Raw genomic sequence first — 27,812 nt, forward strand, 5'->3', positions numbered from 1 at the left:
GGTATATGACTAAATATATTCAAGTTTCCCTCAGGTATATGACTAAATATAGTCAGGTTTCCCTCAGGTATATGACTAGATATATTCAGGTTTCCCTCAGGTATATGACTAAATATATTCAAGGTTCCTTCAGGTTTATGACTAAATATATTCAGGTTTCCTTCAGGTTTATGACTAAATATATTCAGGTTTCCTTCAGGTTTATGACTAGATATATTCAGGTTTCCCTCAGGTATATGAATATATATGTGAAGGTATTCCTTCTCTATGAACAGGTCAACATGGTGATTGGTATCCTGGTGTTCAACAAGCTGGTCTCCAGAGACGGGATTCTGGAGAAGAAGCCGAAGCATCGAGCTGGGTAAGAAACCACCTACCGCAAAGATATAGAATCTCTATTCTATTCTATTTCTATGACCTGTAGTATGTCTGAAGCAGCTGGGTAAGAGAGCACCTACTTATAAAATACATTGTGATACACAACAAAGACAGACAGCAACTAGTTATTCTTCCTTATTTAGTTATACTTCCTGTATAGTGTTGACTGTATAGTCCTAAGATCTGCAGTGGTCTACTTCTCCAGTCCTTTAGTATACATCGTAGTCTGACTCCCCCTCACCACACATTCACACAGACCCTCTGAATCTCTTCATTTTCCATATGGAGATTAGGCCTCGCTCTTTACTCTGTCTGATGGGAGGCCATTAGAGGCATCAACATAAAGAGGTCACATCTCTCTGGGGGAGACGGTGTGTGTGTGTGTGTGTGTGTGTGTGTGTGTGTGTGTGTGTGTGTGTGTGTGTGTGTGTGTGTGTGTGTGTGAGGAGAGTAGGGGGAGACGTGGCAGAATCAGTCCATAATGAAAATAGTTTAAAACGCCCACCACCCACAGGTCCCCAGATTGGCCCTGACTACTACTAACAAGATACAGAGCTGGAATGAGTTATTTTCTGTCGTCTTCTCGTTGGTTGGTACACCAGAATCCCTCTTAAACAGCCCCACATAAAGACTGGTTTATACTCGGTCTAACAACATGTCTGTAGACCACTAGAATGTGACAACTGTCCACAGACAGTCCTGAGATCTACTGTAAACCAGCCTTAGGTCATCTTGTCATGTGTTTTTAGAACACTTTGGCCCTGCCTGACTACTACTAGTGTGATACAGAAAGTTGGGATGCCATTCCAAGTGATGTTTTTTTCACTAATGTAATTTTCTGTCTTCATCTTGATGCGTGTTAATCCCAAAGCCCTCTACAACACCCACGCTAACATGAAAAGTTGTGGGTGCTACTGTTTTTTCTTAACCCTTGTGTGGTGTTGAGGTCTGTGGGACCCATTTTCAGTGTTTACTAAATGAAAAATGCAATTCATTATTTTTTCAATCTGGACTCTTTGGCCTTGGCTCATTTTCTGTGAAGAACACATGTTTATTGAGTGCACACTGTGAAACTACACAATACATTTTTTATTTATTGTATTTTTCAATTTAACCTTTCACTTGGCAAGTCTTGCGGGAACCTGCACGATGTTATTACAATATATTATTTCAATATATTATTTCAATACATTATTTCAATACATTGTCAAAAAAAAACTCCCCCAGCCAGGTGCAAATTGGGTGAGGAACACAACAGAGAAATAGCTTTGCATGTGTGGCTCCTTACCACAATGAATCAGTAAGGCAAAAATAATCTCTGCTCAGAGAGACTTCAAAATAATTTTTGCATGGAGAGAAGCTGGTGTGGAAAGAGTGTTTTCCACTTTGGAAGATGAAGCAGCTACAGAATATGAGGATCATGTCTCTGTCAATTCAGAATCTGACAGTGAGTTGGAAGAATATGATGAGATTGACCCTCAGCCAGCCCCAGGACCAGCCTGTCAGCAACGAGCCCCAGGACCAGCCCGTCAGCAACCAGCCCCAGGACCAGCCCGTCAGCAACCAGCCCCAGGACCAGCCTGTCAGCAACCAGCCCCAGGACCAGCCTGTCAGCAACCAGCCCCAGGACCAGCCTGTCAGCAACCAGCCCCAGGACCAGCCCGTCAGCAACCAGCCCCAGGACCAGCCCGTCAGCAACCAGCCCCAGGACCAGCCCGTCAGCAACCAGCCCCAGGACCAGCCTGTCAGCAACCAGCCCCAGGACCAGCCCGTCAGCAACCAGCCCCAGGACCAGCCCGTCAGCAACCAGCCCCAGGACCAGCCTGTCAGCAACCAGCCCCAGGACCAGCCCGTCAGCAACCAGCCCCAGGACCAGCCCGTCAGCAACCAGCCCCAGGACCAGCCCGTCAGCAACCAGCCCCAGGACCAGCCCATCAGCAACCAGCCCCAGGACCAGCCTGTCAGCAACCAGCCCCAGGACCAGCCCATCAGCAACCAGCCCCAGGACCAGCCCGTCAGCAACCAGCCCCAGGACCAGCCCGTCAGCAACCAGCCCCAGGACCAGCCCGTCAGCAACCAGCCCCAGGACCAGCCCGTCAGCAACCAGCCCCAGGACCAGCCCGTCAGCAACCAGCCCCAGGACCAGCCCATCAGCAACCAGCCCCAGGACCAGCCCATCAGCAACCAGCCCCAGGACCAACCTGTCAGCAATCAGCCCCAGGACCAGCCCGTCAGCAATCAGCCCCAGGACCAGCCCGTCAGCAACCAGCCCCAGGACCAGCCCATCAGCAACCAGCCCCAGGACCAGCCCGTCAACAACCAGGCCCAGCCTGTCAGCAACCAGCCCCAGGACCAGCCCATCAGCAACCAGCCCCAGGATCAGCCCATCAGCAACCAGCAACCAGCCCCAGGACCAGCCCTTCAGCAAACCAGCCCCAGGACCAGCCCGTCAGCAGCCAACCAGCCCCAGGACCAGCCCATCAGCAACCAGCAGGAGGATGGAGTCCCATGAAAGAATGGTCCTTGTCCAAGGAATGGACCAGCCCTGGCTGCCAAGCAAAGCCCCAGGACCATCCCGTCACTGCAAATCAGCCCAAGGACCAGACCCATAAAGCAACCAGGACCAGCCCTCATGGCTGCCAATGTGATAAACCAGGGCCCCAGGACCAGCCATGTCAGACAATTCAACTGTTCAGGACCAGCACCATCAGAAAATCCAGCCCCAGGAGGGAAGTTTATTTATTTATTTTTAATCAGCAACCAGCCCCAAGGACCAGAACCTGTCAGCAATCAGCCCCAGGACCAGCCCATCAGCAACCAGCCCCAGGACCAGCCCATCAGCAACCAGCCCCAGGACCAGCCCGTCAACAACCAGGTCCAGCCTGTCAGCAACCAGCCCCAGGACCAGCCCATCAGCAACCAGCCCCAGGACCAGCCCATCAGCAACCAGCCCCAGGACCAGCCCTTCAGCAACCAACCAGCCCCAGGACCAGCCCTTCAGCAACCAACCAGCCCCAGGACCAGCCCATCAGCAGCCAACCATACCCAGGACCAGTCCGTCAGCAACCTACAGGAGGAGAAATATGGATGTCAAAAAATTGTGAAATTGAATGGTCTTCTTGTCCAAGGAATGGACCACCCCTCCTGGCTGCCAATGTGATAAAGATACACCCAGGACCATCCCTCAGAACTGCCAATGTGATAAAGATACATCCAAGACCACCCCTCATGACTGCCAATGTGATAAAGATACACCCAGGACCATCCCTCATGGCTGCCAATGTGATAAACCAGGGCCGATGTGGATGGAGGTTTCTCATGAAGCAAGGGATGCAGGTTGCATAGGTATTCTGAGAAGAACAAGGGTTCATCCCAGGACACCATCAGAAAACCTGGACTGTACTTGTTGGAGGGAAGGTGTGTTTATTTATTTATTTTTAATAAGGGGGAGGTTCTTAACCTTGCTGGTGTTTTCAGATCCAATGGAGAATCCACAGAATCCCTGTGGGATGCCATCCCTTCCATGACAGAAAAACAGGCAGAGAACTGGTTTCTGCAACAATGTCTCTGTAAAACTTCCACATTATTAACAGGATTATCCATTGTCAACTGGATGGCGTTGAGACCCCTGGAGACCAGAAGCTCAGCGGAGATGGAGAGAGCTGGGCAAGCATTAGTAAGACCCCTGCAATCCCAGGTCCCCAGCTTCTGCAGCCAATGAGGGATGGAGAGGATGCTGGTGCCCCTCTTTACAACCTGGGGAACCAACAACCCAGAAGAAGTAAGGGATGATGTTGTTGCATGGGGACTCTCCCTTGGCCTGAAGAACCAAGGGATGCCGGTTGTCCTGGGGGAGTCCCTGAGAAGAACCAAGGGATGCCGGTTGTCCTGGGGGAGCCCCTGAGAAGAACCAAGGGATGCGGGTTGTCCTGGAGGAGCCAATGAGAAGAACCAAGGGATGCGGGTTGTCCTGGAGGAGCCCCTGAGAAGAACCAAGGGATGCGGGTTGTCCTGGAGGAGCCAATGAGAAGAACCAAGGGATGCGGGTTGTCCTGGAGGAGCCAATGAGAAGAACCAAGGGATGCGGGTTGTCCTGGAGGAGCCAATGAGAAGAACCAAGGGATGCGGGTTGTCCTGGAGGAGCCAATGAGAAGAACCAAGGGATGCCGGTTGTCCTGGAGGAGCCAATGAGAAGAACCAAGGGATGCGGGTTGTCCTGGACGTGACACAGTGACTCCGTGGCCACAACATCACATGCAATAACTTTTTTACTTTGCAAAAGCTGGGACAGGAGCTCCTCAAGAGGAAGCTGACGATGGTAGGAACAGAGCTCCCACCTCAGCTGCTGAATGCACGGAAGAGGCCTATCAATCCCTCTTAAGTTTGTGTTCACGGCCGACACGTCCCTAGTGTCCTACGTGCCAAAGAAAGGCACAAATGTGGTACTCATGAGTACGCTGCATAGGGATGGGAGAATCTATGACCAGGAACATCATAAACCAGAAATGATAATGGATTACAATGCTACAGAAGGAGGAGTGGACAAGACAAGCTGGTGACTGACTACAGCTGCAGAAGAAGAACCCTCTGTTGGCCACTTGTGATATTCTTTTAACATCTTGGACGTACAACACGTTTGTCAACTGGATGGCGTTGAACCCAGACTGGAACAGAGGGAAGCTCCAGAGGAGATGGCTCTTTCTCGAGGAGCTGGGCAAGGCATTGGTAAGACCCCAAATCCAGAGGAGACAACATATCCCAAGGACCCCAGCTTCTGCAGCCATCATGAGGAGGATTCAGGAAGAGGATGCTGGTGCCCCATCTGCCCGACCCACAGAACCAACAACTCCAGTACCGGAAGTAAGTGTGAGTGATGTTGTTGCATGTGTGTCTGACTCTCCTACCTTGGCCTGCTGTAACTATATATGTGAGTGAGATGTTAGTAAAATTCCTGAACTAAGTGTTTTCATCATTCTAGATTGCAGCCGGTAACAACAAGAAGAAGCACTGTGATGTGTATGGACAAGAAGGACAGGAAGACACAGTACAAGTGCATCAAGTGCAAGAAATACATTTGCAACACACACACACAGTAAAACTCTGTCCCTCATGTGGTGTGTAGACCGGCCTTAATTTGTGTTCAATGGGGCTCATTTATCATTTCCGTAAAATACTGTAGGAATATTTGTCCTTCCAATGTGTTCAGTTCAAAGCAATAAACATCAATTGTGATGAAAACATTGTTTCATTTATATTTGTTCAAGATAAACATGATTTATTCCACCCATGTCTTGATTATCATTTATTTTTGTTTATAAAAATCACATTTTACAACAAAAAAAACGAATAGCGCTTGTATAGATAAATGAGAAATATTAACCATGTATGCTCTCTATATTGTAAGTAATTGATATTAGTCAACATCTAAGTATGAATTATTAAGTATTTTTACATGCTAAATTGTTATGGTTGTATTGTTTTAAAAACCCAAAATGTTGTGTGTCCATCAGACTTGTGAATAGCATGAACACCACACAAGGGTTAAAAACACGGACAAATTGGCCCTAGATTCTGCTAATATGATAGAGAACGTTGGGATGGTGTAGTGCTGCTTCTTCACTACCATCATCACTAGTGTCCACATGTTGTATGAGAGAACAGAAGGAATGCTATGCTAGTCATAGTGCTGCTTCTTCACTACCATCATCACTAGTGTCCACATGTTGTATGAGAGAACAGAAGGAATGCTATGCTAGTCATAGTGCTACTTCTTCACTACTGTCATCACTAGTGTCCACATGTTGTATGAGAGAACAGAAGGAATGCTATGCTAGTCATAGTGCTACTTCTTCACTACTGTCATCACTAGTGTCCACATGTTGTATGAGAGAACAGAAGGAATGCTATGCTAGTCATAGTGCTGCTTCTTCACTAAACACTATTTCCTGTTGTTTTGTTGTTTGTTGTCCCACAGACCGATGAACGAGCCCCATACAGGGTTAACTCTGAAATGTGCCAAATGTGGTGTGGTGTCCACCACTGCTCTCTCTGCAACTACAGCCAGTAATGCCATGTAAGTTCTCTCTTACAGTACATCGATGCCTGGCACTGGGAATTCATGAGTGTGTGTATGTACATGACTGGGCTCATGGTGTGTGTGTGTGTGTCAGACAGTAATGTTGTGTGAGTGTGTGTGTGACAGTAATGTGACCTGTAGTGTACTGTGTGTGTCAGACAGTAATGGTCTGAGAGATGGTCAGACAGTAATGGACCAGTAGAGTACTTGGAAGATCTACAGAGAATAAATAGGATGGAAAATGTGTCCTTGCATAGATAGCTAATGTTAGACCTATAGTAGAGTACTGGGCAGTCAGACAGTAATGTTAGACCTATAGTAGAGTACTGGGCAGTCAGACAGTAATGTTAGACCTATAGTAGAGTACTGGGCAGTCAGACAGTAATGTTAGACCTATAGTAGAGTACTGGGCAGTCAGACAGTAATGTTAGACCTGTAGTGGAGTACTGGGCAGTCAGACAGTAATGTTAGACCTGTAGTGGAGTACTGGGCAGTCAGACAGTAATGTTAGACCTATAGTAGAGTACTGGGCAGTCAGACAGTAATGTTAGACCTATAGTAGAGTACTGGGCAGTCAGACAGTAATGTTAGACCTGTAGTAGAGTACTGGGCAGTCAGACAGTAAGTCAGACAGTAATGTTAGACCTATAGTAGAGTACTGGGCAGTCAGACAGTAATGTTAGACCTGTAGTAGAGTACTGGGCAGTCAGACAGTAATGTTAGACCTATAGTAGAGTACTGGGCAGTCAGACAGTAATGTTAGACCTGTAGTAGAGTACTGGGCAGTCAGACAGTAATGTTAGACCTATAGTAGAGTACTGGGCAGTCAGACAGTAATGTTAGACCTGTAGTAGAGTACTGGGCAGTCAGACAGTAATGTTAGACCTATAGTAGAGTACTGGGCAGTCAGACAGTAATGTTAGACCTATAGTAGAGTACTGGGCAGTCAGACAGTAATGTTAGACCTGTAGTAGAGTACTGGGCAGTCAGACAGTAATGTTAGACCTGTAGTAGAGTACTGGGCAGTCAGACAGTAATGTTAGACCTATAGTACTGGGCAGTCAGACAGTAATGTTAGACCTTAGTAGAGTCATTAGCTGGGCACAGTAATGTCTTAGAGTACTGGGCATCTCTATAGTAGAGAAAGACCACTGTAATAGTCTGGCCAGTAATGTTAGCTGTAGTAGAGTAATGTAATGTTCTACTCTCAGACAGTAATGTTAGACCTATAGTAGAGTACTGGGCAGTCACTGTTACCTGTAGTAGTCTGGCCAGGCAGTAATGTCTTCTATCTACAGAAGAAAGACCACTGTAATAGTCTGGCCAGCAGTAATGTCTTCTATCTACAAGAAAGACCACTGTAGTAGTCTGGCCAGGCAGTAATGTCTTCTATCTACAAGAAAGACCACTGTAGTAGTCTGGCCAGGCAGTAATGTCTTCTATCTACAAGAAAGACCACTGTAATAGTCTGGCCAGGCAGTAATGTATTCTATCTACAAGAAAGACCACTGTAATAGTCTGGCCAGGCAGTAATGTCTTCTATCTACAAGAAAGACCACTGTAATAGTCTGGCCAGGCAGTAATGTCTTCTATCTACAAGAAAGACCACTGTAGTAGTCTGGCCAGGCAGTAATGTCTTCTATCTACAAGAAAGACCACTGTAGTAGTCTGGCCAGGCAGTAATGTCTTCTATCTACAAGAAAGACCACTGTAATAGTCTGGCCAGGCAGTAATGTCTTCTATCTACAAGAAAGACCACTGTAATAGTCTGGCCAGGCAGTAATGTCTTCTATCTACAAGAAAGACCACTGTAGTAGTCTGGCCAGGCAGTAATGTCTTATGTGATCTGATGTGTGCCAGGTTAACCTCTATCCCCTGTCTCCCCCTGTTTCCCCTCTCCCGGCCACTCTCTCCCCTCCCTTCCCCCTCTCCCGCCCCCTCTCTCCCCTCCCTTCCCCCCTCTCCCATCCCACTGTATCCTTTCCTCCTCTCTCCCTCCCTCTGTCAGGGCCTCTCTGTGGAGTTCCTGTGTGGTTCTGCCTCTGCTGGCTCTGACCTGGATGTCTGCGGTGCTGGCCATGACAGACAAGCGCTCCATCCTATTTCAGATCCTCTTCTCTGTCTTCGACTCGTTGCAGGGCTTTGTCATCGTCATGGTGCACTGTATCCTGAGGAAAGAGGTAAGGAAGAGAGAGGGAAGAGGGAGAGAGGAGGGAGAGGGAGGTATATTGAGGAAGTGAGGGAAGGAGAGGGGAGAGGAGGGAGAGGGAGGTATTGGGGAAGGAGAGGGAGAGGGAAGTATTGGGGAAGTGAGGAAAGGTGAGGGGGAGAGGAGGGAGATGGAGAAAGAGGTCTTGGGGAAGTGAGGGAAGGACAAGGGGAGGTATGTATGGGTTGGAGATAATGGGATACTCTTTCAGTAGGATTCTGTTCATAGTGCACAACATATCAAAATTACCCCCCCCCCAAAAAAAAAAAAAAAAAATACTTTACAACATGATATAAAAATTAATGTTTCTTATTGGACCAATTCAGATAGAATCACCCCATTTTACACTTGGTGCCAAATGAACATGGCCCTGTGTCACAACGTTTTGTTGACCCTTAAACATGTTTAATCCCTCATATCTCTTGTGGCCACACACACACACACACACACACACACACACACACACACACACACACACACACACACGTCATGTTTCCCATTTGGCCCTAACTACAGTATTTATTAGGAGATTATTAGGAGATTAGTAATCTGGCCCAGGTTAATTCCAGATGTTTTGTTTACAGTGACTTGCAAAAGTATTCACCCCCTTTGGCATATTTCCTATTTTGTTGCCTTACAACCTGGAATTAAAATATATTTTGGGGGGGTTGTAACATTTTATTTACACAACATGCCTACCACTTTGATGATGCAAAATATTTTTTTTATTGTGAAACAAACAAGAAATAAGACAAAAAAATATAGAACATTTGAGTGTGCATAACTATTCACCCCCCCAAAGTCAATACTTTGTAGAGCTTTTGCAGCAATTATATCTGCAAGTCTCTTGGGGTATGTCTCTATACACATCTAGCCACTGGGATTTTTGCCCATTCTTCAAGGTAAAACTGCTCCAGCTCTTTCAAGTTGAATGGGTTCCGCTGGTGTACAGCAATCTTTAAGTCATACCACAGATTCTCAATTGGATTGAGGTCTGGGCTTTGACTAGGCCATTCCAAGACATTTAAATGGTTCCCCACTCGAGTGTTGTCCTGCTGGAAGGTGAACCTCCGTCCCAGTCTCAAATCTCTGGAAGGATGAAGCAAGAATTTCCCTGTATTTAGAGCCACCCATCATTCCTTCAATTCTGACCAGTTTCCCAGTCCCTGCCAATTAAATGCTTCACTGTGTGGATGGGGTTCTCAGGATGATGAGAGGTGTTGGGTTTGTGCCAGACATAGTGTTTTCCTTGATGGTCAAAAAGCTCAATTTTAATCTCATCTGACCAGAATACCTTCTTCCATATATTTGGGGAGTCTCCCACATGCCTTTTGGTGAACACCAAACATGTTTGCTTATTTTTTTCTTTAAGCAATGGCTTTTTTTCTGGCCTCTCTTCCGTAAAGCCCAGCTCTGTGGAATGTACAGCTTAAAGTGGTCTTATGGACAGATACTCCAATCTCAGCTGTGGAGCTTTGCAGCTCCTTCAGGGTTAACTTTGGTCTCTTTGTTGCCTCTCTGATTAATGCCCTCCTTGCCTGGTCTGTGAGTTTTGGTGGGCGGCCCTCTCTTGGCAGGTTTGTTGTGGTGCCATATTCTTTCCATTTTTTAGAATGGATTTAATGGTGCTCCGTGGGATGTTCGAAGTTTGGGATATTATTTTATAACCCAACCATGATCTGTACTTCTCCAAAACTTTGTCCCTGACCTGTTTGGAGAGCTCCTTGATCTTCATTGTTCCACTTGCTTGGTGGTGTTGCAGACTCTGGGGCCTTCAGAACAGGGATAATGTGACAGATCATATGACACTTAGATTGCACACATGTGGACTTTATTTAACTAATTATGTGACTTCTGAAGGTAATTGGTTTCACCAGATCTTATATAGGAGCTTCAGAGCAAAGGGGGTGAATACGCACCATTTTACATTTGATTTAATCTTTACAACTTTTTTTAAACAAGTTATTTTTTTTTCATTTCAATTCACCAATTTGCACTGTTTTGTGTATGTCTATTACATGAAATCCAAATAAAAATCCATTTAAATGACAGGTTGTAATGCAACAAAGTAGGAAATACACCAAGGGGGATGAATACTTTTGCAAGGCACTGTACATCACTTTCCTGTTAACCTGCCCCCCTGTAATCTGTAGCTGTAATCACTGTGAGCAAGGTCAAGAGGTTACAGCAGAAACAATTGAGCATGGTTTCAGAAACTAAAATACACATGATATATAATATTATACTTATGTCAAGTGCTCTAATACATCACTTTCCTATTAACCTGCCCCCCCCGTAATCTGTAGCTGTAATCACTGTGAGCAAGGTCAAGAGGTCACAGCAGAAACAATAGAGGATGTACTAAATGTGTCTAATACTACTTCTATGGTGCTTCGCTTTCCCCAGGTCCAAGATGCTTTCAGATGTCGTCTCAGAAACTGTCAGGACCCCAGAAACTGTCAGGACCCCCTCAACGCTGACAACACTGGAACTTTCCCCAACGGTCATGCTCAGATTATGGTACGATAACACCAGTACTGTATAACCCTCGACCCAGTGGTGGCTGGTTTGCATTTTCAATGGGGAGGACGGGCTCGGGGTAATGGCTGGAACAGAAATAAATGGAATGGTCTCAAACACATCAAACACCTGGTTTCCATGTGTTCGAAACCATTCCAGTTCATTCATTCCATCCATTATATGTACTGTCCTCCCCTCACCAGCCTCCTCTGTGCTCAACCAAAGCCTATACCTGCTTTTATATTTGAAACAAAGGAGCACATCCACATGATCACGAGTAAAATGTGAATTGATGTCAATGAGACTAAGTCTGAAATGGCACCCTATTCCCTATATAGTGCACTATTTTTGACCAGGGCTAATAGGGAATAAGGTGCCATTTGGGACATAACCCAAGTGAAAATTCCACTTAAATGGAGGTTAGGATTTGCTTCTAACAGCTGATTCACACTATAGGGTTGAACTGAACCGTACTGTGCTGGCTCTGGCTAGGAGACATTCTTTTCACATTGTCCTTTCCAGTATGTTTCCAGCAACTGTGGTGGATGCCTAACCAGGCCAGTGCAGTACGGCTCGGCAGGGATCGCCTTGGCTCAGCTCAGTGTGAAAAGGGTATAGTATTACAAACCCTCAAGACAAGCCTTCATAGCAGGGTTGGGATCCATTCCATTTCAATTCAGTCGATTAAGGAAGTAAACTGAAATTCCAAATCTGCTGGTTGGGCTGGATGAAGCATTGTTACCTGTCGTTTTACTGTAGCTGCTTTAGTTCAACTGTAATTACACTCAGTGTAGACCAGCACGTGGCCCTGGCCCCTGGAACAGATCACACACATGCACAAGCATACACACACACACTTTAATAAATGAGATCCATTTTCCAACTTCCTGGATTCATTTTGATTAAACTCATTTGTCACTTTCGTCAAGCATCAATTTTCATCATTTTACCAAGCCCCCTCTCCATTGTCACACACACACACACACACACACACACACACACACACACACACACACACACACACACACACACACACAGTAATAAAGCACCAGTTGTTTGAATGGCCTTCGTAACGCCACACCAAATCTCTTGATCCAGCAGAACGGCAACTGCCAACGACCTTCGCTGATCATAACTATCATCTGATCTACCCAACGTTGTATTCTAATATCCTCCTACACAGATGGATTTAATTTCCACTGTTGTAGAATGGTGTGTTGGCTGTTGGAGTGCCCCCGGTTCAATAGAATCATTTGCAGAGAACAAACAGTGATTCGTTCCCAATCGCTATTTTAGTGCTACAAATTCCCTGTTATATGCAGGCGTGTTGCTATATAGTTGGGAACGGAGCAGGGAGAATAGGACCATTAAGTTGACAGTAACTGACCCAAACAGGGAAAGGAAATAGAGAGATGCAATGAAACTCCTCTATAAAGATGACGTGTTAAATGAGATGTCAAAAGAGCTTGTTATTGGGATTGTTCTATTGACTTAATTCATCTCAACACTGCATGTGGCTGGAGTTGTTCTAGGTTTCCTTTATGATGTCATAGTGTAACAATCATCTCGGATCTCCAACCATGCTACAATATTAAAGTTAAAAGAAATGCTGTGTTTATATGAGGGTGACCAAGGCAAGACAGACAAAATGAATACAGTGAGCAAAATAAGCATATGGTCATAGTATGTGTACCCTTTCACAAAACCAATTCAAATAGACACAACATAAAGTTCAGGAAGTCTAAATCCCAAATAGAATCCCAATGACAAATAGTCCGAAAGTCAATGAAAAAGTCCAAATAAGAAATCCCCCTTCAAAATGCAAAAATCCAAGTCATTCAAATAAAAATACAATCAGCAGGATAGATCTCACCGGATGGTTGAGGGAGAGGGAAATCCAGCCCTGGGTAGATTTCCTCACAACAGCTCTGCTCATCTTACAAATAGGAGTAAAAATCAACAATAACAAACTAAAAGAATTCCCTGGAATGGATAGATCTGTGCTTAAAGCACAGGCAGCCGGTGGCTCCTTAATTGAGGATGGGCTATTAGTAATGGATGGAACGGAGTTTATGGATTGGTATCCAACACATCAATGCCATTCCATTGAATCCATTCCAGCTATTATTATAAACTGGCCTCCACTCAGCAGCCTCCTGTCCTTAAAAAGTTTTCCACACAAATAGAACCAGAAGCGGCAGGGTAGCCTAGTGGTTAGAGCGTTGGACAAGTAACCGCAAGGTTGCAAGTTCAAATCCCCGAGCTGACAAGGTCTGTCGTTCTGCCCCTTAACAGGCAATTAACCCACTGTTCCTTGAAAATAAGAATTTGTTCTTAACTGACTTGCCTAGTTAAATAAAAAATAAAATAAATACAAAAATAATTTAAAAACTCAACCAGTTATACGCCAAACATTTCCCCAATCTGCTACTTTTTTCTTAAAGGGACAAGCCCTATTAAAGGGATAGTCCAGCAAAATGTGCAAATAAGGCAGAAAGAACTGGCAGATGCATAACATAACAGATACATAACATAACAGATACATAACAGATACATAACATAACAGATACATAACAGATACATAACATAACAGATACATAACAGATACATAACATAACAGATACATAACATAACAGATACATAACATAACAGATACATAACATAACAGATACATAACAGATACATAACAGATACATAACATAACAGATACATAACAGATACATAACATAACAGATACATAACAGATACATAACATAACAGATACATAACAGATACATAACATAACAGATACATAACAGATACATAACACATACATAACATAACAGATACATAACAGATACATAACACATACATAACATAACAGATACATAACATAACAGATACATAACAGATACATAACATAACAGATACATAACAGATACATAACATAACAGATACATAACAGATACATAACAGATACAAAACATAACAGATACATAACATAACAGATACATAACATAACAGATACATAACATAACAGATACATAACACATACATAACATAACAGATACATAACAGATACATAACATAACAGATACATAACAGATACATAACATAACAGATACATAACAGATACATAACATAACAGATACATAACAGATACATAACACATACATAACATAACAGATACATAACAGATACATAACACATACATAACATAACAGATACATAACATAACAGATACATAACAGATACATAACATAACAGATACATAACACATACATAACATAACAGATACATAACAGATACATAACATAACAGATACATAACAGATACATAACATAACAGATACATAACAGATACATAACACATACATAACATAACAGATACATAACAGATACATAACAGATACATAACATAACAGATACATAACAGATACAAAACATAACAGATACATAACAGATACATAACATAACAGATACATAACAGATACATATTATAACATATACATAACATAACAGATACATAACATAACAGATACATATTATAACATATACATAACATAACAGATACATAACATAACAGATACATAACATAACAGATACATAACATAACATATACATAACATAACAGATACATAACATAACAGATACATAACAGATACATAACAGATACATAACATAACAGATACATAACAGGTACAAAACATAACAGATACATAACAGATACATAACATAACAGATACATAACAGATACATAACATAACAGATACATAACAGATACATAACAGATACATAACATAACAGATACATATTATAACATATACATAACATAACAGATACATAACATAACATATACATAACATAACAGATACATAACATAACAGATACATAACATAACAGATACATAACATAACAGATACATAACATAACAGATACATAACATAACAGATACATAACATAACAGATACATAACATAACATATACATAACATAACAGATACATAACAGATACATAACAGATACATAACAGATACATAACATAACAGATACATAACAGATACATAACATAACAGATACATAACAGATACATAACAGATACATAACATAACAGATACATATTATAACATATACATAACATAACAGATACATAACATAACAGATACATAACATAACAGATACATAACATAACAGATACATAACATAACAGATACATAACATAACAGATACATAACAGATACATAACATAACAGATACATAACATAACAGATACATAACATAACAGATACATAACATAACAGATACATAACATAACAGATACATAACATAACAGATACATAACATAACATATACATAACATAACAGATACATAACATAACAGATACATAACATAACAGATACATATTATAACATATACATAACATAACAGATACATAACATAACAGATACATAACAGATACATAACAGATACATAACAGATACATAACAGATACATAACAGATACAAAACATAACAGATACATAACAGATACATAACAGATACATAACATAACAGATACATAACAGATACATAACAGATACATAACATAACAGATACATAACATAACAGATACATAACATAACAGATACATAACAGATACATAACAGATACATAACATAACAGATACATAACAGATACATAACAGATACATAACAGATACATAACAGATACATAACAGATACATAACATAACAGATACATAACATAACAGATACATAACAGATACATAACATAACAGATACATAACAGATACAAAACATAACAGATACATAACAGATACAAAACATAACAGATACATAACAGATACAAAACATAACAGATACATAACAGATACATAACAGATACATAACATAACAGATACATATTATAACATATACATAACATAACAGATACATAACATAACAGATACATAACATAACAGATACATAACATAACAGATACATAACATAACAGATACATAACAGATACATAACATAACAGATACATAACAGATACATAACATAACAGATACATAACAGATACATAACATAACAGATACATAACAGATACATAACATAACAGATACATAACAGATACATAACAGATACATAACATAACAGATACATAACAGATACATAACAGATACATAACATAACAGATACATAACAGATACAAAACATAACAGATACATAACAGATACATAACATAACAGATACATAACAGATACATAACATAACAGATACATAACAGATACATAACAGATACATAACATAACAGATACATATTATAACATATACATAACATAACAGATACATAACATAACATATACATAACATAACAGATACATAACATAACAGATACATAACATAACATATACATAACATAACAGATACATAACATAACAGATACATAACAGATACATAACAGATACATAACATAACAGATACATAACAGGTACAAAACATAACAGATACATAACAGATACATAACATAACAGATACATAACAGATACATAACAGATACATAACATAACAGATACATATTATAACAGATACATAACATAACAGATACATAACATAACATATACATAACATAACAGATACATAACATAACAGATACATAACATAACAGATACATAACATAACAGATACATAACATAACAGATACATAACATAACAGATACATAACATAACAGATACATAACATAACAGATACATAACATAACAGATACATAACATAACAGATACATAACATAACAGATACATAACATAACAGATACATAACATAACAGATACATAACATAACAGATACATAACATAACAGATACATAACAGATACATAACATAACAGATACATAACATAACAGATACATAACATAACAGATACATAACAGATACATAACAGATACATAACAGATACATAACATAACAGATACATAACAGATACATAACATAACAGATACATAACAGATACATAACAGATACATAACATAACAGATACATATTATAACAGATACATAACATAACAGATACATAACATAACAGATACATAACATAACAGATACATAACATAACATATACATAACATAACAGATACATAACATAACAGATACATAACATAACAGATACATATTATAACATATACATAACATAACAGATACATAACATAACAGATACATAACATAACAGATACATAACATAACAGATACATAACAGATACATAACAGATACATAACAGATACAAAACATAACAGATACATAACAGATACATAACAGATACATAACAGATACATAACAGATACATAACAGATACATAACAGATACATAACATAACAGATACATAACAGATACAAAACATAACAGATACATAACAGATACATAACAGATACATAACAGATACATAACATAACAGATACATAACAGATACATAACATAACAGATACATAACAGATACAAAACATAACAGATACATAACAGATACAAAACATAACATATACATAACAGATACATAACAGATACATAACATAACAGATACATATTATAACAGATACATAACATAACAGATACATAACATAACAGATACATAACATAACAGATACATAACATAACAGATACATAACATAACAGATACATAACATAACAGATACATAACATAACAGATACATAACATAACAGATACATAACATAACAGATACATATTATAACATATACATAACATAACAGATACATAACATAACAGATACATAACAGATACAGATACAGATACATAACAGATACAAAACATAACAGATACATAACAGATACATAACAGATACATAACAGATACATAACATAACAGATACATATTATAACATATACATAACATAACAGATACATAACATAACAGATACATAACAGATACATAACATAACAGATACATAACAGATACATAACAGATACATAACAGATACATAACATAACAGATACATAACAGATACATAACATAACAGATACATAACAGATACATAACAGATACAAAACATAACAGATACAAAACATAACAGATACATAACAGATACATAACATAACAGATACAAAACATAACAGATACATAACAGATACATAACAGATACATAACAGATACATAACATAACAGATACATAACAGATACATAACATAACAGATACATAACAGATACATAACATAACAGATACATAACAGATACATAACATAACAGATACATAACAGATACATAACACATACATAACATAACAGATACATAACAGATACAAAACATAACAGATACATAACATAACAGATACATAACAGATACAAAACATAACAGATACATAACAGATACATAACACATACATAACATAACAGATACATAACAGATACAAAACATAACAGATACATAACATAACAGATACATAACAGATACAAAACATAACAGATACATAACAGATACAAAACATAACAGATACATAACATAACAGATACATAACATAACAGATACAAAACATAACAGATACATAACATAACAGATACATAACAGATACATAACAGATACATAACATAACAGATACATAACAGATACATAACAGATACATAACATAACAGATACATAACAGATACATAACAGATACAAAACATAACAGATACATAACAGATACATAACATAACAGATACATAACAGATACATAACATAACAGATACATAACAGATACAAAACATAACAGATACATAACAGATACATAACATAACAGATACATAACAGATACATAACAGATACATAACAGATACATAACAGATACATAACAGATACATAACAGATACATAACAGATACATAACATAACAGATACATATTATAACATATACATAACATAACAGATACATAACATAACATATACATAACATAACAGATACATAACATAACAGATACATAACATAACAGATACATAACATAACAGATACATAACATAACAGATACATAACAGATACATAACATAACAGATACATAACATAACAGATACATAACATAACAGATACATAACAGATACATAACATAACAGATACATAACATAACAGATACATAACATAACAGATACATAACATAACATATACATAACATAACAGATACATAACATAACAGATACATAACATAACAGATACATAACATAACAGATACATAACAGATACATAACATAACAGATACATAACAGATACATAACAGATACATAACATAACAGATACATATTATAACATATACATAACATAACAGATACATAACATAACAGATACATAACATAACAGATACATAACATAACAGATACATAACATAACATAACATAACATAACAGATACATAACATAACAGATACATAACATAACATATACATAACATAACAGATACATAACATAACAGATACATAACATAACAGATACATATTATAACATATACATAACATAACAGATACATAACAGATAACAGATACATAACATAACAGATACATAACAGATACATAACAGATACATAACAGATACATAACAGATACATAACAGATAACAGAACATAACAGATACATAACAGATACATAACAGATACATAACAGATACATAACAGATACATAACAGATACATAACATAACAGATACATAACAGATACATAACAGATACATAACAGATACATAACAGATACATAACAGATACATAACAGATACATAACATAACAGATACATAACAGATACATAACATAACAGATACATAACAGATACATAAAAACATAACAGATAACATAACAGATACAAAACATAACAGATACATAACAGATACAAAACATAACATAACATAACAGATACATAACAGATACATAACATAACAGATACATAATTATAACATATAACAGATAACATAACAGATACATAACATAACAGATACATAACATAACAGATACATAACATAACAGATACATAACATAACAGATACATAACATAACAGATACATAACATAACAGATACATAACATAACAGATACATAACATAACAGATACATAACATAACAGATACATAACATAACAGATACATAACATAACATATACATAACATAACAGATACATAACATAACAGATACATAACAGATACATAACAGATACATAACAGATACATAACATAACAGATACATAACAGATACATAACAGATACATAACAGATACATAACATAACAGATACATATTATAACATATACATAACATAACAGATACATAACATAACAGATACATAACAGATACATAACATAACAGATACATAACAGATACATAACAGATACATAACAGATACATAACATAACAGATACATAACAGATACATAACATAACAGATACATAACAGATACATAACAGATACATAACAGATACAAAACATAACAGATACAAAACATAACAGATACATAACAGATACATAACATAACAGATACAAAACATAACAGATACATAACAGATACATAACAGATACATAACAGATACATAACATAACAGATACATAACATAACAGATACATAACAGATACATAACATAACAGATACATAACAGATACATAACATAACAGATACATAACAGATACATAACAGATACATAACATAACAGATACATAACAGATACAAAACATAACAGATACATAACATAACAGATACATAACAGATACAAAACATAACAGATACATAACAGATACATAACAGATACATAACACAGATACATAACATAACAGATACATAACAGATACAAAACATAACAGATAACATAACAGATACATAACAGATACAAAACATAACAGATACATAACAGATACATAACAGATACAAAACATAACAGATACATAACATAACAGATACATAACATAACAGATACAAAACATAACAGATACATAACATAACAGATACATAACAGATACATAACAGATACAAAACATAACAGATACATAACATAACAGATACATAACAGATACATAACATAACAGATAACATAACAGAAACATAACAGATACAAGAACATAACAGATACATAACAGATACATAACATAACAGATACATAACAGATACATAACAGATACATAACATAACAGATACATAACAGATACATAACATAACAGATACATAACAGATACAAAACATAACAGATACATAACAGATACATAACAGATACATAACATAACAGATACATAACAGATACATAACAGATACATAACAGATACATAACATAACAGATACATAACAGATACATAACATAACAGATACATAACAGATACAAAACATAACAGATACATAACAGATACATAACATAACAGATACATAACAGATACAAAACATAACAGATACATAACAGATACAAAACATAACAGATACATAACAGATACATAACATAACAGATACATAACAGATACAAAACATAACAGATACATAACAGATAACATAACAGATACATAACATAACATATACATAACATAACATAACATAACATAACATAACAGATACATAACAGAACATAACAGATACATAACAGATACATAACAGATACATAACAGATACATAACATAACAGATACATAACAGATACATAACAGATACATAACATAACAGATACATAACAGATACATAACATAACAGATACATAACAGATACATAACATAACAGATACATAACATAACAGATACATAACATAACAGATACATAACATAACAGATACATAACATAACAGATACATAACAGATACATAACAGAACATAACATAACAGATACATAACATAACATATACATAACATAACAGATACATAACATAACAGATACATAACAGAACAGATACATAACAGATACATAACAGATACATAACAGATACAAAACATAACAGATACATAACAGATACATAACATAACAGATACATAACAGATACATAACAGATACATAACATAACAGATACATAACAGATACATAACAGATACAAAACATAACAGATACATAACAGATACATAACAGATACATAACAGATACATAACATAACAGATACATAACAGATACATAACATAACAGATACATATTATAACATATACATAACATAACAGATACATAACATAACAGATACATAACAGATACATAACATAACAGATACATAACAGATACATAACAGATACATAACATAACAGATACATAACAGATACATAACAGATACATAACATAACAGATACATAACAGATACATAACAGATACATAACAGATACAAAACATAACAGATACAAAACATAACAGATACATAACAGATACATAACATAACAGATACATAACAGATACATAACAGATACATAACATAACAGATACATAACAGATACATAACATAACAGATACATAACAGATACATAACATAACAGATACATAACAGATACATAACAGATACATAACATAACAGATACATAACAGATACATAACAGATACATAACATAACAGATACATAACAGATACAAAACATAACAGATACATAACAGATACATAACAGATACATAACAGATACAAAACATAACAGATACATAACATAACAGATACATAACATAACAGATACATAACATAACAGATACATAACATAACAGATACATAACAGATACATAACAGATACAAAACATAACAGATACATAACATAACAGATACATAACAGATACATAACATAACAGATACATAACAGATACATAACAGATACAAAACATAACAGATACATAACATAACAGATACATAACAGATACATAACATAACAGATACATAACAGATACATAACATAACAGATACATAACAGATACAAAACATAACAGATACATAACAGATACATAACATAACAGATACATAACAGATACATAACATAACAGATACATAACAGATACAAAACATAACAGATACATAACATAACAGATACATAACATAACAGATACATAACAGATACAAAACATAACAGATACATAACAGATACATAACAGATACAAAACATAACAGATACATAACAGATACATAACAGATACATAACATAACAGATACATAACAGATACATAACAGATACATAACAGATACATAACATAACAGATACATAACATAACAGATACATAACAGATAACAAGAACATAACAGATACATAACAGATACATAACATAACAGATACATAACAGATACATAACATAACAGATACATAACAGATACATAACAGATACATAACATAACAGATACATAACAGATATATATTAAGATAACAGATAATATAACAGATACATAACAGATACAAAACATAACAGATACATAACAGATACAAAACATAACAGATACATAACAGATACATAACAGATACATAACAGATACATAACAGATACATAACAGATACAAAACATAACAGATACATAACAGATACATAACAGATACATAACAGATACAAAACATAACAGATACATAACAGATACATAACAGATACATAACAGATACATAACATAACAGATACATAACATAACAGATACATAACATAACAGATACATAACAGATACATAACAGATACATAACAGATACATAACAGATACATAACAGATACAAAACATAACAGATACATAACAGATACATAACAGATACATAACAGATACATAACAGATACAAAACATAACAGATACATAACAGATACATAACAGATACAAAACATAACAGATACATAACAGATACATAACAGATACATAACATAACAGATACATAACAGATACAAAACATAACAGATACATAACAGATACATAACAGATACATAACAGATACATTACAGATACAAAACATAAGATTAGATGCAAGTGGCTGTTCCACTGGATGTCATAAGGTGTATGCACCAATTTGTAAGTCGCTCTGGATAAGAGCGTCTGCTAAATGACTTAAATGTAAATGTAAATGTAAATGTAAATAAGAGATACATAACAGATACATAACATAACAGATACATAACAGATACATAACATAACAGATACATAACATAACAGATACATAACAGATACAAAACATAACAGATACATATAACAGATACATAACATAACAGATACAAACATAACAGATACATAACATAACAGATACATAACATAACAGATACATAACATAACAGATACATAACATAACAGATACATAACATAACAGATACATAACATAACAGATACAAAACATAACAGATACATAACAGATACATAACATAACAGATACATAACATAACAGATACATAACAGATACATAACATAACAGATACATAACATAACAGATACATAACAGATACATAACATAACAGATACATAACATAACAGATACATAACATAACAGATACATAACATAACAGATACATAACAGATACATAACATAACAGATACATAACATAACAGATACATAACAGATACATAACACATACATAACAGATACATAACAGATACATAACAGATACATAACAGATACATAACATAACAGATACATAACAGATACATAACAGATACATAACAGATACATAACATAACAGATACATAACATAACAGATAGATAACAGATACATAACAGATACATAACATAACAGATACATAACATAACAGATACATAACAGATACAAAACATAACAGATACATAACATAACAGATACATAACAAAACAGATACATGACATAACAGATACATAACATAACAGATACATAACATAACAGATACATAACATAACAGATACATAACATAACAGATACATAACAGATACAAAACATAACAGATACATAACATAACAGATACATAACAGATACATAACATAACAGATACATAACAGATACATAACAGATACAAAACATAACAGATACATAACATAACAGATACATAACAGATACATAACATAACAGATACATAACAGATACATAACATAACAGATACATAACAAACAGATACATAACAGATACATAACAAAACAGATACATAACAGATACATAACAAAACAGATACATAACAGATACATAACAGATACATAACATAACAGATACATAACAAAACAGATACATAACAGATACATAACAGATACATAACATAACAGATACATAACATAACAGATACATACATCTACATCTATGTCTACATCTATGTCTACATCTATGTCTACATCTACATCTATGTCTACATCTACATCTATGTCTACATCTATGTCTACATCTACATCTATGTCTACATCTATGTCTACATCTACATCTATGTCTACATCTATGTCTACATCTATGTCTACATCTACATCTACATCTATGTCTACATCTATGTCTACATCTATGTCTACATCTATGTCTACATCTATGTCTACATCTACATCTATGTCTACATCTATGTCTACATCTATGTCTACATCTATGTCTACATCTATGTCTACATCTACATCTATGTCTACATCTACATCTATGTCTACATCTATGTCTACATCTATGTCTACATCTATGTCTACATCTATGTCTACATCTATGTCTACATCTACATCTATGTCTACATCTATGTCTACATCTATGTCTACATCTACATCTATGTCTACATCTATGTCTACATCTATGTCTACATCTATGTCTACATCTATGTCTACATCTACATCTATGTCTACATCTACATCTATGTCTACATCTATGTCTACATCTATGTCTACATCTATGTCTACATCTATGTCTACATCTATGTCTACATCTACATCTATGTCTACATCTATGTCTACATCTATGTCTACATCTATGTCTACATCTACATCTATGTCTACATCTATGTCTACATCTATGTCTACATCTATGTCTACATCTACATCTATGTCTACATCTACATCTATGTCTACATCTATGTCTACATCTATGTCTACATCTATGTCTACATCTACATCTATGTCTACATCTATGTCTACATCTATGTCTACATCTATGTCTACATCTACATCTATGTCTACATCTATGTCTACATCTACATCTATGTCTACATCTACATCTACATCTACATCTACATCTATGTCTACATCTATGTCTACATCTATGTCTACATCTATGTCTACATCTACATCTACATCTATGTCTACATCTATGTCTACATCTACATCTATGTCTACATCTATGTCTACATCTATGTCTACATCTATGTCTACATCTATGTCTACATCTATGTCTACATCTACATCTATGTCTACATCTATGTCTACATCTACATCTATGTCTACATCTATGTCTACATCTATGTCTACATCTACATCTATGTCTACATCTACATCTATGTCTACATCTATGTCTACATCTACATCTACATCTATGTCTACATCTATGTCTACATCTATGTCTACATCTATGTCTACATCTATGTCTACATCTACATCTACATCTATGTCTACATCTATGTCTACATCTATGTCTCTACATCTATGTCTACATCTATGTCTACATCTACATCTACATCTATGTCTACATCTATGTCTACATCTATGTCTACATCTATGTCTACATCTACATCTATGTCTACATCTATGTCTACATCTATGTCTACATCTATGTCTACATCTATGTCTACGTCTACATCTATGTCTACATCTATGTCTACATCTACATCTATGTCTACATCTATGTCTACATCTATGTCTACATCTATGTCTACATCTATGTCTACATCTATCTACATCTATGTCTACATCTACATCTATGTCTACATCTATGTCTACATCTACATCTATGTCTACATCTATGTCTACATCTATGTCTACATCTATGTCTACATCTACATCTACATCTATGTCTACATCTATGTCTACATCTATGTCTACATCTATGTCTACTTCTATGTCTACATCTATGTCTACATCTATGTCTACTTCTATGTCTACATCTATGTCTACATCTATGTCTACATCTATGTCTACATCTATGTCTACATCTACATCTATGTCTACATCTATGTCTACATCTATGTCTACATCTATGTCTACATCTATGTCTACATCTATGTCTACATCTATGTCTACATCTATGTCTACATCTACATCTATGTCTACATCTACATCTATGTCTACATCTATGTCTACATCTATGTCTACATCTATGTCTACATCTATGTCTACATCTACATCTATGTCTACATCTATGTCTACATCTACATCTATGTCTACATCTATGTCTACATCTATGTCTACATCTATGTCTACATCTATGTCTACATCTATGTCTACATCTACATCTATGTCTACATCTATGTCTACATCTATGTCTACATCTATGTCTACATCTATGTCATCTACATCTATGTCTACATCTATGTCTACATCTATGTCTACATCTATGTCTACATCTACATCTATGTCTACATCTACATCTATGTCTACATCTATGTCTATCTATGTCTACATCTACATCTATGTCTACATCTATGTCTACATCTATGTCATCTATGTCTACATCTATGTCTACATCTATGTCTACATCTATGTCTACATCTATGTCTACATCTACATCTACATCTATGTCTACATCTATGTCTACATCTATGTCTACATCTATGTCTACGTCTACATCTATGTCTACATCTATGTCTACATCTATGTCTACATCTATGTCTACATCTATGTCTACATCTATGTCTACATCTATGTCTACATCTA

At 36.1% G+C, this 27,812-nt stretch overlaps 1 protein-coding gene across 1 annotated transcript in view; it reads left to right on the forward strand.

Annotated features, from left to right (window-relative positions):
* Positions 1-269: 269 nt before the first annotated feature.
* LOC118382811 (adhesion G protein-coupled receptor B3-like) overlaps positions 270-27,812 on the forward strand; it is a 56,871-nt gene continuing 29,328 nt past the window's right edge. Inside the window, exons 1-5 of the mRNA XM_052505173.1 lie at positions 270-361; positions 6,353-6,451; positions 8,463-8,634; positions 11,070-11,183; positions 11,706-11,795. Coding sequence (XP_052361133.1) covers positions 282-361; positions 6,353-6,451; positions 8,463-8,634; positions 11,070-11,183; positions 11,706-11,795 — 555 coding nt within the window. The 5' untranslated portion in view covers positions 270-281. The remainder of the gene's footprint in view (positions 362-6,352; positions 6,452-8,462; positions 8,635-11,069; positions 11,184-11,705; positions 11,796-27,812) is intronic.

The sequence above is a fragment of the Oncorhynchus keta genome, unplaced genomic scaffold (genome assembly GCF_023373465.1).
Source record: "Oncorhynchus keta strain PuntledgeMale-10-30-2019 unplaced genomic scaffold, Oket_V2 Un_contig_22617_pilon_pilon, whole genome shotgun sequence".
Lineage (NCBI taxonomy): Eukaryota > Metazoa > Chordata > Actinopteri > Salmoniformes > Salmonidae > Oncorhynchus > Oncorhynchus keta.